We start from the raw sequence: 12683 nt of genomic DNA on the forward strand, positions 1-12683 counted from the left end.
GCTTTCCTCTCTCTCTCTCTCTCTCTCTCTCTGCCTGCCTCTCTGCCTGCTTGTGATCTCTCTCTGTCAAATAAATAAATAAAATCTTAAAAAAAAAAGTGGATAAGAGATGAAGAAAGAAGGAACAAATATCAAACACGTATTTGTCAGATACTGGGCTGTATGGTGTAAATACATTATAGATAACCTGGACCTGTAAGATAGATGTCTTCATAGCTTTTTTGCAGATTAAGAAACCGGGGCTCACGGAGGTTGAGTCACTAATGGCTAGTGGTAGAGCTGGAATTCCAGAATAAAGCTGTGTGGTTCTAAAGCTGTTTTTATTCTGCTGCACCAGTGAACAACTTCTTCCTGTCTTTTACACAGTTCACATACAGCATATTCCTTTTGTTAATATCTATCTTTCATGCAATGAATGTCAAATTTGAGAGAAAATTTAATTTTTTTTCAGGTTTTATTTATTTGACACAGAGTGAGGGCACAGGCCGGGAGAGCAGCAGGCAGAGGCAGAGGGAGAAGCTGGCTCCCCACTGAACCTGGAGCCTGGTGGCAGAGCTCCATCCCAGGACTCTGGGATCATGACCTGAGCTGAAGGCAGATGCTTAACCTACTGAGCCACCCAGGAGCCCCGAGGGAACATTTCTTTAAATGACATATTCCTACCTGTAATTCTAGATTTTTGTGCTGGGTCTTCCCTTGTTCCTCCTCCAGTCTCTTTCCTCATTGAAAACATATGTGTTGGGGCACCTAGGTGGCGCAGTTGGTTGGGTGTCCAACTCTTGGTTTTGTCTCCGGTTGATCTCAGGGTCATGGGATTGAGCCTTGTATGGGGTTCTGCACTCAGTGTGGAGTCTGCTTGCTACTCTCTCCTCCTCTCCCCCTCTCACTCATGGGCTCGCTCTCTTTCTCTAAGTCTTAAAGAAAAAGAGAAAAAAGAAACATTATGTGACTCTCCCAGATAAGTTGGTTTTGCCCTAGTGAAGATAAAGGGAAAGGATATTCAGGGAGGACAAATTTAGACTTAAGAGAAATTAGGGCATGTTTACAGAAGAAGAGAGAGTCTAGTTTTGATAATTTGTGAAAGAAAGGAGGAAGTCTGTGTGCCTAGAACAGGTCAGGAATGAGTGGAGAGAGCTAGTAATGGTAAATTGGAGAAAAAAAACCATTTAATAATTTTTTTTTTGTACTTCTTTCTAGGATATTACCTTCCAAATGATGATGGAGAGTTTTATCAGTTCTGTTATGTTACCCATAAGGGTGAAATTCGTGGAGCAAGTACACCTTTCCAGTTTCGAGCTTCTTCTCCAGTTGAAGAGTTACTTACTATGGAAGATGAAGGAAATTCTGACATGTTGGTGGTGACCACAAAAGCTGGCCTCCTTGAGGTAGGTACCAACAGTGAGCTAATAATTTATAGATAATTTAAGAACAGAGCTTCTGAGTTTAAAAAATTCAGAAGAATAATCTGAAAGTAAATGGTTTTAAACTAACATGGTAAACTTAGAGTGTTGTTTCTGAAATACTTTAAGTTTCTTCCTGCCACAGGTTAATTGATTACACTGTGCAGGAGCTGTCCCTAGGGCCTATCGGTATTTTGTGCATAGATACACAGTAAATAACCATTGAGTTAGATTAATAACCATTGAGTTAGATTTAAAGCTTTCCTAATGTTACCTTACACTGACTTTTCCTCTTTAGTGGTTGCCTAATCCATTGATTATAGAATAGTACAGATTTAGGTTGTGAAGCTGGTATAAAGTAATACATCTAATTGTAATTGCATGTGAACTTCATTCCAAGTATGGCAGTGAATTAGGAAAGATTCTAGTCTCAGTTTAGGTTGAGCACTTAGAATGATTTCCTTGTTCATTTTATCGAGTGAGTATTGTTGTTAATCATAATTTAAAGAGAAAATGTGAAAAGCTTCTTATACTTTTTAATATAGAAATTTACTGTATAGATTAATAATGCTTTATGTCAAATTCTGGTAATTATTGAAGGACAAAATAGAACAGCATTCTTACTTCAAGATGTCAGTATCTTTAAACCAAAAAAACTAGAATGTTAACATTTGAATTTCTGTGAAAAACAGCTTATTTAGTTGGTTCATTATATATTTTTAGTTAATTTCCACTCATATTTAATCTGGTGGGTCCTTTTTCTTTATAGTCAGATGGATGTTTTTTTTATAAATAAATACTCCATGCCTTTGGTTTTATTTATCTTCAAAAACAGACTAGAGGAAAAAGATAAGGTCATAGATGTAATACTTTTATTAGATAGTCAAACTAAGAAGGTTAGAAGGAACCAATCATTTTTTTATTGTGAATTCTTCCATATCTTCCCTTCCCCTTCCAGAAATTCTTCTCTTATCTTAAATAAAGAAATGTAACTTTTATAGGGTGACTAAAACGTTTTGTGGTGACAACTGCCTGATGATCAAGGTTTTAGCCTGGTATTTGAATGCTAGTCAAAGATGGTGAGACAAGCCTAGCTCTTAAAAAGAATGCAGTTAGCATTTATACTGTAGCCTTTTGAATACTTGTTAGACCACCCTGATTTCAGGGCCTCCAACAAAAAAAATCAGGCATTTAGGCATCTATATCTTTCTTAAGCTCCCTTTCTAAGTTACACAATTTATTAGAGGTTAAACAGTTTACTTCATTTCTTCCTATTCACAGGAGGTACTTTATCAAGAAAATTTAAGTTGCTGTCTCTTAGGTGCTGAGATAATTGGTGAGATAAAATGTTTTTATTCTGACCAGTACTTTGACAAGTCTTTCAAATTTCCCACATTTATCAAAATCTTTAATGATTTTATCTAAGACTGCACAAAGTTAGTACAAATACGAGACGTCTGTGGCATTGTTGACATTGAAGGGGTTGTATCTTTTTTTTCACTTAGGTGTGAACCTTCATTGGAGTTAGAATTTAAAAAATAGCTATTTTGGGAGATTAGTGGGAGATACATAACTATGAACTATCCATTGGATGTTATAAAGTTGCTAATTTTCTTGTTTATGATAGTGGTAGTGGTTGAAAAGGAGACTTCTTTTTAGGAGATGCTTGCTCTGAGTACTTAGGGGGAAATGTCTGGAATTTCAGATGGTTTAGCAAAAAAAGTGTAAGTGATAAAGGGATATGAGGTAAATATTAATATTTCAGTAAATTTAAGTTCATATTAATATTAATCAGTGAGTTTAGGTGATGAGTGTTGATTTCAAGCTTTAATTTGGTAAGCTTGAAAGATTTCAGATACAAAATTGGAGGCAGGAATCAGACTTCTTTCTATACATTTTTATCTAATTTGAATTCCTCTTTAAAATTTCTACTTAAGTTTCAGTAAACTCTTCAGAAGGTATGTGACAACTAAATGAATCACAGGGAAAAATTGGTTCTTAATTTTTCTACTGTACTATGTCAGGATATATTTTCACGTTTAAGCTGCCAGAAAGTTTAGAGCCAAAACGTGTTTTTAAAAAAGTAAGGAATGAAAGAAGTTTAATAATAATCTTTTCTTTTTGGAATAAACTTTTCTTTTTTGAGGGCATTTTACTCCTAACGTTTTCATTTGGTCGGATGGAAGAGATAGAAGAGTCATAATAAAAATTTGCAGCTTTTCAGCTTTCATAAGACCCATTTTAGAGTTTAATCAGTCTGATCCCAGTTTAATCAGTTTGATACCAACTTAGTGCAGGAAAACATTTTTATTTTAGCTAAATGTATGTTGCCTCCTTTGTGAAATTTTCCCTCTGAGTCTTCATTATTCCTGTTAGAATCAAAGACTTTTTGTTGTAAATGTAAAGCTAAGAAATGTTAACCATTTTATTTACTACTATTTCAGTTCTACTATATTTAGTAGTACTTTAATGAGTAATTTTTTAGAATCCTGGCGTATAGGTTTTCCTGAATTGAGTTACTATTAGTGTTCCCATAAGAATCAGTTACATTGTTAACTTATTGTTACAGCCTGCATTTTTGTCCTAAAATTCGCAGTTACTTTAAGTTTGTTTTTAATTTAGCCAAATAGAATCCATTATAAATATAGCAACTGATACTACTTAATACCAAAACTTTAAGAGTAACGCCATAGATGAAGGCCTTATTTAACATGTAAGGAAGTTCTTCAAAATCGATGCTATCTCATAGCTTTACATTTAAGAAGAGGTACACATTTTAATCTTGATTATTATTTAAGAAAAACCCAGAATTAAGTTGGGTATGAAAACAGTATGCCTTGTTTTTGCTGCTTATTTGAAAATTGATTAGCAGGCAACTTCATGAAAAAATTTACTGAATTTATACTTTTATTTTATTTATTTATTTAAAAAGATTTTATTTATTTATTTGATAGAGATCACAAGTAGGCAGAGAGGCAGGCACAGAGAGAGAGAGAGGAAGCAGGCTCCCCACTGGGCAGAGAGCCGGATGCGGGGCTTGATCCCAGGATCCCGGGATCATGACCTGAGCCAAAGGCAGAGGCCTTAACCCACTGAGCCACCCAGGCGCCGCTGTACTTTTATTTTTAAAGATTTTATTTGAGAGAGAGAGAGCGCTTGGGCACACAAGTTTGGGGGAGGGTCTATGGGAAAGGGGAAAGCAGACTCCACTGAGTAGGTAACTGGATGTGGGGCTTGATCCCAGGTTCCTGGGATCATGACCTGAGTCAAAGGCAGATGCTTAACAGACGGACACACCCAGGTGCACCTGATTTTGTGCCTTCTTTTAATGTTATTTTTTGCCCGACCAAAAGGTTTAAATTTATGATTCATAAATTTTTATTTACATGTATGATTTATAAAGTTGATTATATGTACAAGTTCTTTTTAAGAATTTCTTCACTATTTTTGAAATGGAAAATTGAATAATATTTTAGGATTATAGAAAAATCAATTTGAATTTTTTGTTTTATAGTTGAAGATTGAGAAAACCATGAAAGAAAAAGAAGAACTGTTAAAGTTAATTGCTGTACTGGAAAAAGAAACAACACAACTTCGAGAACAAGTTGGAAGATTGGAAAGAGAACTTAACCATGAGAAAGAAAGATGTGACCAACTGCAGGCAGAGCAAAAGGTTAGTTGTGTTTTGTGTAACTTACTGGGATTTATAGTACATTGTCTGAAACCCACTTTTCCAAGAACTGAAGCAGTTAAAACAAGTAAAAACTGTTCTTAAAAAATGGCATTTAGATACATACTTACAGAAGGATAGATTAGTCCCTGTCAGTTTTCTGTTATAGCTGCTTTTAATGTTCTAAATAGTTAAAATACTTTTAGAATTTTTGGTACTGGACTCGATGAGGTGGTTCCTGACAACTGTTTCTGTATGCTTCCCATCTAATTCTAGAGTAATTGATTGATTTTGGGAGAGGGTTTGGAAATCTAATTAGGAGTGATAAATACTGAATAAGGGGAAAGTAGAACAAAGTAGTTAAAATTACCTTTCAAGACAGAATTCAGTGAAATAAGATGTAGTATTAGACAAAATTTTGAACTCCATGATATGAGAAATGCTATAAATTATCCTGAAAGAACATATAAAGAAGTGTACATATTAAACCATGTAGTTTCATTAGAGATACAAATGGATTTAACTTAGTAGATGAAAACAGTTTTAAAAAAAAAAAAAGCAATCACCTAGTCATTGACTTATATTCCCAAGAAAAGTTGTTTGTTAGTTTTGACATATGATAATATGTTTCATAATCTGATTTATAACATGTTGGATATTCTTAGGTCTTCTTACACAATTAACCTGTTGTTTTCTAAGGGTAGGTGTGTTCCATTTTGTCCAACAAGGCCTAGAGCAGTTACTTAATTGTTACTTGAACCAGTAGTGCAGTGATTTTCACTAATTTTTATACTCCAGCAGAGTGGTTGTAAATTGCATGCCTGACCAGAGATGATACATAAATAGGGCTTAAATTTTGGAAAGATTTTCTTTTAACTTGTCATTTTGAAGCGTCCTCTTTTGCCTTAGGTAGTAAACATAATACGAAGCAGTGTGTAGAATTGTGAATTTCTTCTTATAAATATCTGTAACATTGTTTTTATTACCATTAGCCTTTTTAGTTTAAAAGATGCAGTTACTTCCCCATTTTCCTCTTGGGGGGAACACTTAGAATCCTACTGTGGGAGTATCGTGCAGTTTAGGCAGGCATACCAAATATTAAAATACAATATATGTGCCTACCTTGATTGTTAGGACATTCAAATAAATGATTTATTCAGTTACCCCTTGATTGTTTTGTGTAGTTGCTATTCTGTTCTCTCGACTCTTCACGCTTTTATCTCATTTTACCTGATTTTGGAATGCCAATCTTTTTTTCTTTCACTCTCTTACAAGTTGGAGGGGTGCAGGTGAGATAGAAGACAGTACTCTTGAAGATGGCCCCATTACAGCATGTACTTCCTTAGCTTAATAAGATCAAGAATACCCTGAAATGTGGCCTTTGAGGTTTCAACTCTGATCACCTTGAAATCCAAGGGAAGAATGGATCATTAGAAGAATAAAAGGCCTTCAATTGTGTGAAATTATTTATGTACATGAGGTCATGCATCTGGTTCAGTCAAGTTATTAGCTGAGATTTAAAGTCTCAGGTATTCTCTGCTGTCCAGGTGACAAGGGTTAAGCAGTAGAAGACCGTAATGAAGAGAGCTAATTCTGACATACTCAGGTTGAGAAAGTAGTAGATTGAGGTGAGGGGATTAGTGAAGCAAAATTTATAGGAGATTGTGTTCTGAAAATAAATAAATTGGAAAAAATGAAAAAAAAAAAACTTATAGGAGATTGTGGCTGTTGTACCCGGAGGAGGTATACAGCAGAAGTTTTTATGGCAACTCATAAATCTTGATGACAGACACTAATTTTAGAGGGGACTTCTTCCTTTCTGTTATTTTTGTGTTGGGTGTATACTCTGGGAAGATGAAGTATGTGGAAGTGGCTTTTTAAATGCTATTCTATGCTGTGAAAATGGTGATGTAAAAAAAGACTTGGGGTGCCTGCATGGCTCAGTCGGTTGAGTGTCAGACTCTTTATTTCAGCTCAGGTCATACTCTTGGGAAGGAGCCCCATGTTGGGCTCCACACTCAGCATGGAATTTGCTTGCCCTTCTCTCTTTATCCCTCCCTAGCCCCCCACCCCCACCCCCAGCATATGCGTGTTCTCTCTCAAGTAAATAAAATCTTTAAAAAACCTAGATTGATGTTTCTTCTGTAATAGATTCTCACTAAATGTAAGTAAATATTATTTTACTAGTTTTTATAATGATGAACTAGAGAGTCAAAGAACTAAAATATGAAAATCATACCATTTTTCTCAGACTCTAGAAGTGATACTTATGTTTAAAAAAAAAAATCTTGGTTATATGTTGGCAGTTGCCTCCTTTCTTTCTTTCTTTCTTTCTTTGTTTATTTGACAGAGAGAGATCACAAGTAGGCAGAGGGACAGGCAGAGAGAGAGGGGGAGTGCATGCTCCCCCAGAACTCTTGAGATCATGACCTGAGCTGAAGGCAGAGGTTTTAACCCACTGAACCACCCAGGCGCCCCAGTTGCCTCCTTATTTCTGGGGATACAGTAACGTGCTTGCTAGGAGAAATAGTTCTTTTTGTTACTAGCCATGGGGCACTTTTTTTTTTTTTAATTTTCTTTTTTAAATTTTTCATTTTTTCACCTTCTAAATCAGTCTTCTGGGCAGCTAGACCAGCTTCCTTTTCTTAGTTGGGTGGTTTATGAAATCCATGACATTTCTTGGCACTTGTTTTAAATCTCTTCCATAGTGTGAATTTTAAAACAATTTCAGTGTAATAATTCTAAATGTCATCTCTTTGACATACTGGGTATATATACTGCTGAAAATCTGAAGAACTGTTATGATGTATCATCTATAATTTCACTTAAAATTTTAGAATGAACAGTCTACTAGGAATGTCTGTGGCAACCTTTAGTTTCTTCCTAATAGAAGAAATTGGGTTTTCCTGTTTTATAAAATAAGATGAGCTTGTTACCCATTCATTACTTGACAAATACTAACTTAAATGTTTATAATAATTAAATGTTTATAAATAAAATCTCTGATTTTTATAAATACTGACTTTGTATTATGAAATGCCTATAGAGAGAACATTCCTATTTTGAAAATTAAAAGAATTGGATCGGGGCTCCTGGGTGGCTCAGTAGGTTAAAGCTGCTGCCTTTGGCTCAGGTCATGATCTCAGGGTCCTGGGATCGAGCCCCACGTCGGGCTCTTTGCTCAGCGGGGAGCCTGTTTCCTCCTCTCTCTCTCTCTGCCTGCCTCTCTGCCTACTTGTGATCTGTCTGTCAAATGAATAAATCTTTAAAAAAAAAAAAAAAGAATTGGATGTGTTCTGGTTATCAAAAACCGATTGGTTTTAAGTGTTACGCTTAAGTATATTCTAGGTTATGTTGTGTAATTGGCTGCTTAAAGGAATAAAATAGGATTACAAAATAGATTAAAACTGAAACCAGATAACATATATAAATTGAGAACTATAAATTGTGTATTTTATTTTGCCTGTATTTTAATGTGCGGTGTATGTTCCATTATTTATGTATACCCTAGATTTAAAAAAGTAAATCTTGTGTTAAGGATAATTTTAAAATTCATTTTGAGTTTAGCTTTGTGTTTGTTTTTTCTATTATAAAAGGCTGATTCATAAAAATAACCCGTATAATACTTAATGTAAGCCAGGTGCTGTTCTGAGTACTTAAATGTGTTAACTCATTTAATTCTATAAAGTAGGCATTGTTAAATACACATTTTACAGACGTAGCACAGAGAGGTTATTTAACCTGCCTGTGGTCGAACAGTTGAAGTGGTAGATGTAGGCAGTCTGGCTCCTCAGTGCTCTTAATGACACTCTGCCTGTCACTAAAGATGTAAACTTAACCTAATTGATCTTTTTAAAAAGTAACTATAATGAGGTTAATTTATAATTTACATATCCTAATGTCCAACACTTTACAATATACGATTTAGTAGTTCTTACTAATATTTACAGAATTGTGCATCCAGTATCATAACCTAATTTTAGGACATAGTCATCACTCCAGAAGAAACCTGTACCTGTACCTGTTAGTGGTCGTTCTCCATTTCCTTCCCCCTCGGTCCCAGGCAACCACTAAGCTGAATTTCCAGCTCTGTGGATTTATATATTTTGGGCATTGCGTACAAATGGAATCATGTGTGGCCTTTGTGACCCTCTTTCACTTAGCATAATGTTTCCAGGGCTCATCTGTGGTAAAATATGCATCAGTACTTTATTCATTTTATTGTCAAATGATACTCCTGTGTATTGGTTAGTCTTTTTTTTTTTTTTTAAACCCTAACTACATTTTTCAGACATATGATGAGCAGTTTTTAGGTATATTCATTGTATTCTTGTTTCTGTTTTGGAGTACAGGATATGTATTTGAAAATTAGAAGATTAAAAACTGAGGGTCGGGACGCCTGGGTGGCTCAGTTGGTCGGACGACTGCCTTCGGCTCAGGGCGTGATCCTGGAGTCCCGGGATCGAGTCCCACATGAGGCTCCCAGCTCCATGGGGAGTCTGCTTCGCTCTCTGACCTTCTCCTCGCTCATGCTCTCTCTCACTGTCTCTCTCTCTCTCAAATAAATAAATAAAATCTTTAAAAAAAAAAAACAAAAAAACAAAAAAACTGAGGGTCAAGGAACCAATGATATTGAGTCTTATTTTTCAAATAGAACCAAAATGAAGTGTCACCTTAAGTTTTATAGTTTAGTGTATAATTTTTTGGAGCCTAAACTATGATAGAGTTTTTTCCCATAAAATAGTGTTCTTGGGTGCTGGTCTCCCTCTGCCTGTATGCAGCTTTCTCTCTCTAAGAAATAAAATCTTTAAAAAAAAATTGTATTCTTAACTTGAATGTTGTTAATAAAAGATGTACTTCAAGGTTTTTTTGGCTGGGTTTTTTTTTTTTTTTTAATGATCTTATTTATTTGAGAGTGAATGAGAGAGAACATGAGCTGGGGCAGGGGTTGGGCAGAGGGAGAGGGAGAAGAGAGTCTCTGATGAGTGGCGTTCCCAACATAGGGCTGGATCCCAGGATCCTGGGATCATGAGCCGAGCTGAAGGCACATGCTTAACCAACTGAGCCACTCAGGTGACTCTCAAACTATTTCTAAACTAAATTATATTTGAGAATACTTAAATAGTATTGATTAAACAATATAAGGAGCATGTTGTACACTGTTGTATTTATTCATATTGTTTTCATTCTTAAGTTTTTTTTTTTTTTTTAAAGATTTTATTTATTTATTTGACAGAGAGAAATCACAAGTAGACAGAGAGGCAGGCAGAGAGAGAGAGGGAAGCAGGCTCCCTGCTGAGCAGAGAGCCCGATGCGGGACTCGATCCCAGGACTCTGAGATCATGACCTGAGCCGAAGGCAGCGGCTTAACCCACTGAGCCACCCAGGCGCCCTCATTCTTAAGTTTCTTAAACTAGGTGTAGTGTACCTTGAGAAAACCAGCCATTTGGAGTTATCACAGGTACAGGAAAGAACAACTTAAAGGTTATCTCATGGTGACTCTGGCTAGTGCAGATCTCTTCTGCTGTCTTTATGTTTTTGGCTTTATCTTCTGTAAAGCTGTATTTATCACTGTATTGGATATCCTTTTTGGACAGAGGTAGTTTAAGACAATCTGCTTAATACATGGAATTGCCTCAGGTGCATATATATGTGTGTGTGTGCATGTGTATCTCTCTTCTAACATGTGGAGTTGCCAAAAACCAGTTTTGAAGCTATGATATCATTGAATTTCCAGAATTCTTTCTTACTGATTATCATTGGGTAAAAAAGACACAAAGGCCAGATTCTATTTTTTTAGAATTTTAATATTTATTCATTTTTTAGAGTGGGAGCAGGGAGGCGCAGAGGGAGAGAGCATCTTAAGCAGGCTCCATGCCCCCTGGCACAGAACCCAGTGAGGGGCTCACCTCATAATCCAGAGATCATGACTTGCGCTAAAATAAAAATTTGGGTGCTTGAGTATCTGAGCCACCCAGGCACCCCACAGAGACTTTAATATTGTAGGAGTGATCATTATAACTTAGGTATATATATCAATACATTTCTTTAAGGCTGATTTTCATTTTATACCTGATTTGCTAAGTAATAGTTTCAGGAAATTCATAATACTTTGTTTCTAAAATATATAGTTTAAGCTAGTTCATAATCTCTCTATGGAACAGAATAAAACCAGAAATAAACCTATGCATACTTGGTCAACTAATTCAGGACAGAAGAGCCAAGAACATACAGTGGGGAAAAACAGTCTCTTCAGTGAACAGTCTTAGGAAAACCGGACAGCCACTTGTAAAAGAATGAAACTGACTCACTGTCTTACACCATACACAGAAATCAACTCAAAATGAGTTAAAGATTGAAGACCCGAAACCATGAAACTGCTAGGGGATAAGCGCCTTGACATTGGTCTTAATCATTTTCTTGGATTTAACACCAAAAGCAAGAAACAAGCAAGTAAACTATCAAAGTATAAAGCTTCTGCACAACAAAGGAAACCGTCAACAAAATGAAAAGTGAATTCCAGAAGGGAGAAAATATTTGTAAATCAAATATGTGATAAGATGTTACCATCCACAATTAACTTAAAAAAATCACACAACTGGGATGCCTGACTGACTCAGGCAGTAGAGCATGTAGCTCTTGATCTCAGGGTTGTGAATTCAAGTCCCATGTTGAGGGTAGAGATAACTTAAGAGGCTTTAAACTTTTTTTTTTTTTTTTTAAAAGATTTAATTTATTTGAAAGAGAGTGAGTATGAGCCAGGGGGTAGAAAAAGGGTGGAGGGGGAGCAAGAACAGGCTCCCTGCTCAGTTGGTTAAGTGTCTGACTCTTGATTTTGACTCACGTCATGATCTCAGAGTGGTGAGCTTGCTTTCTCAGTTTAGCGTGGACTCTGTGATTCTTGCTCTTCCTCCGCCCCTCCCCCCACTTGCTCATGCTCTTTCTTTCTCTAAAATAAAATACTAAAAATCTCACAGTTTCCACAGATGACATAATTCTTTTGTCAGTAATTTGCTGTTTAGAGTATTCAAGTACTAATTTACTAAAATTTACCACTGTATGCATTCGAATCCAGAATACCATAATCATTTCTAAATGGTTGTCTATACTATAATGTGGTTTTTTTCAAATGTATTCATTTGTAGTCACAGTTTTGTCTTATTTTGAATAAGTGAAGTGGGCTCTGTTACTTTAGGTATATTTTAAAGTGTGTGTTTAGCCACACAGATAAGTGGCTTATTTTTTTTTTTTCCTCTGGTGGTTCATATTTGAGAGTTACGACCTGAAGGAATTGGTAATAGTGGCTCATGGTAGGGTTTCTTCAACCTGAAAGGAGGGAAGAAGTTCACTACATGAATTTGAAATGCCCAGATCTCTTGATCTCCTTTTGCCTCCATTTTTGTAATTGTTTTTATCTCGATGTACAATGTAGCAGCTTAATCTAGTCAAGTTTTACTTTAATATTAGAATTACTATGTTTTTGGGCAAGATTTGCAAATATTGACCAAATGAATATTTATCTCAAATTTCAAGTGTTTTTCAAAGATTGTGTTCTAAATTTTAATCTTTTTAAGAAGTTTTTAAAAGAAAGCAGGATTTTTAGTTACTCATAT

General features: G+C 35.6%; 1 protein-coding gene across 5 annotated transcripts in view; it reads left to right on the forward strand.

Moving 5' to 3' along the window:
* TAX1BP1 (Tax1 binding protein 1) overlaps positions 1–12683 on the forward strand; it is an 82802-nt gene that overhangs the window by 22100 nt on the left and 48019 nt on the right. For all 5 annotated transcript variants that reach the window (XM_044246284.1, XM_044246288.1, XM_044246285.1 and 2 more), the window contains exons 4-5: positions 1198–1385; positions 4915–5073. In XM_044246284.1, coding sequence (XP_044102219.1) covers positions 1198–1385; positions 4915–5073 — 347 coding nt within the window. The remainder of the gene's footprint in view (positions 1–1197; positions 1386–4914; positions 5074–12683) is intronic.

The sequence above is a fragment of the Neovison vison genome, chromosome 4 (assembly GCF_020171115.1).
Source record: "Neovison vison isolate M4711 chromosome 4, ASM_NN_V1, whole genome shotgun sequence".
Lineage (NCBI taxonomy): Eukaryota > Metazoa > Chordata > Mammalia > Carnivora > Mustelidae > Neogale > Neogale vison.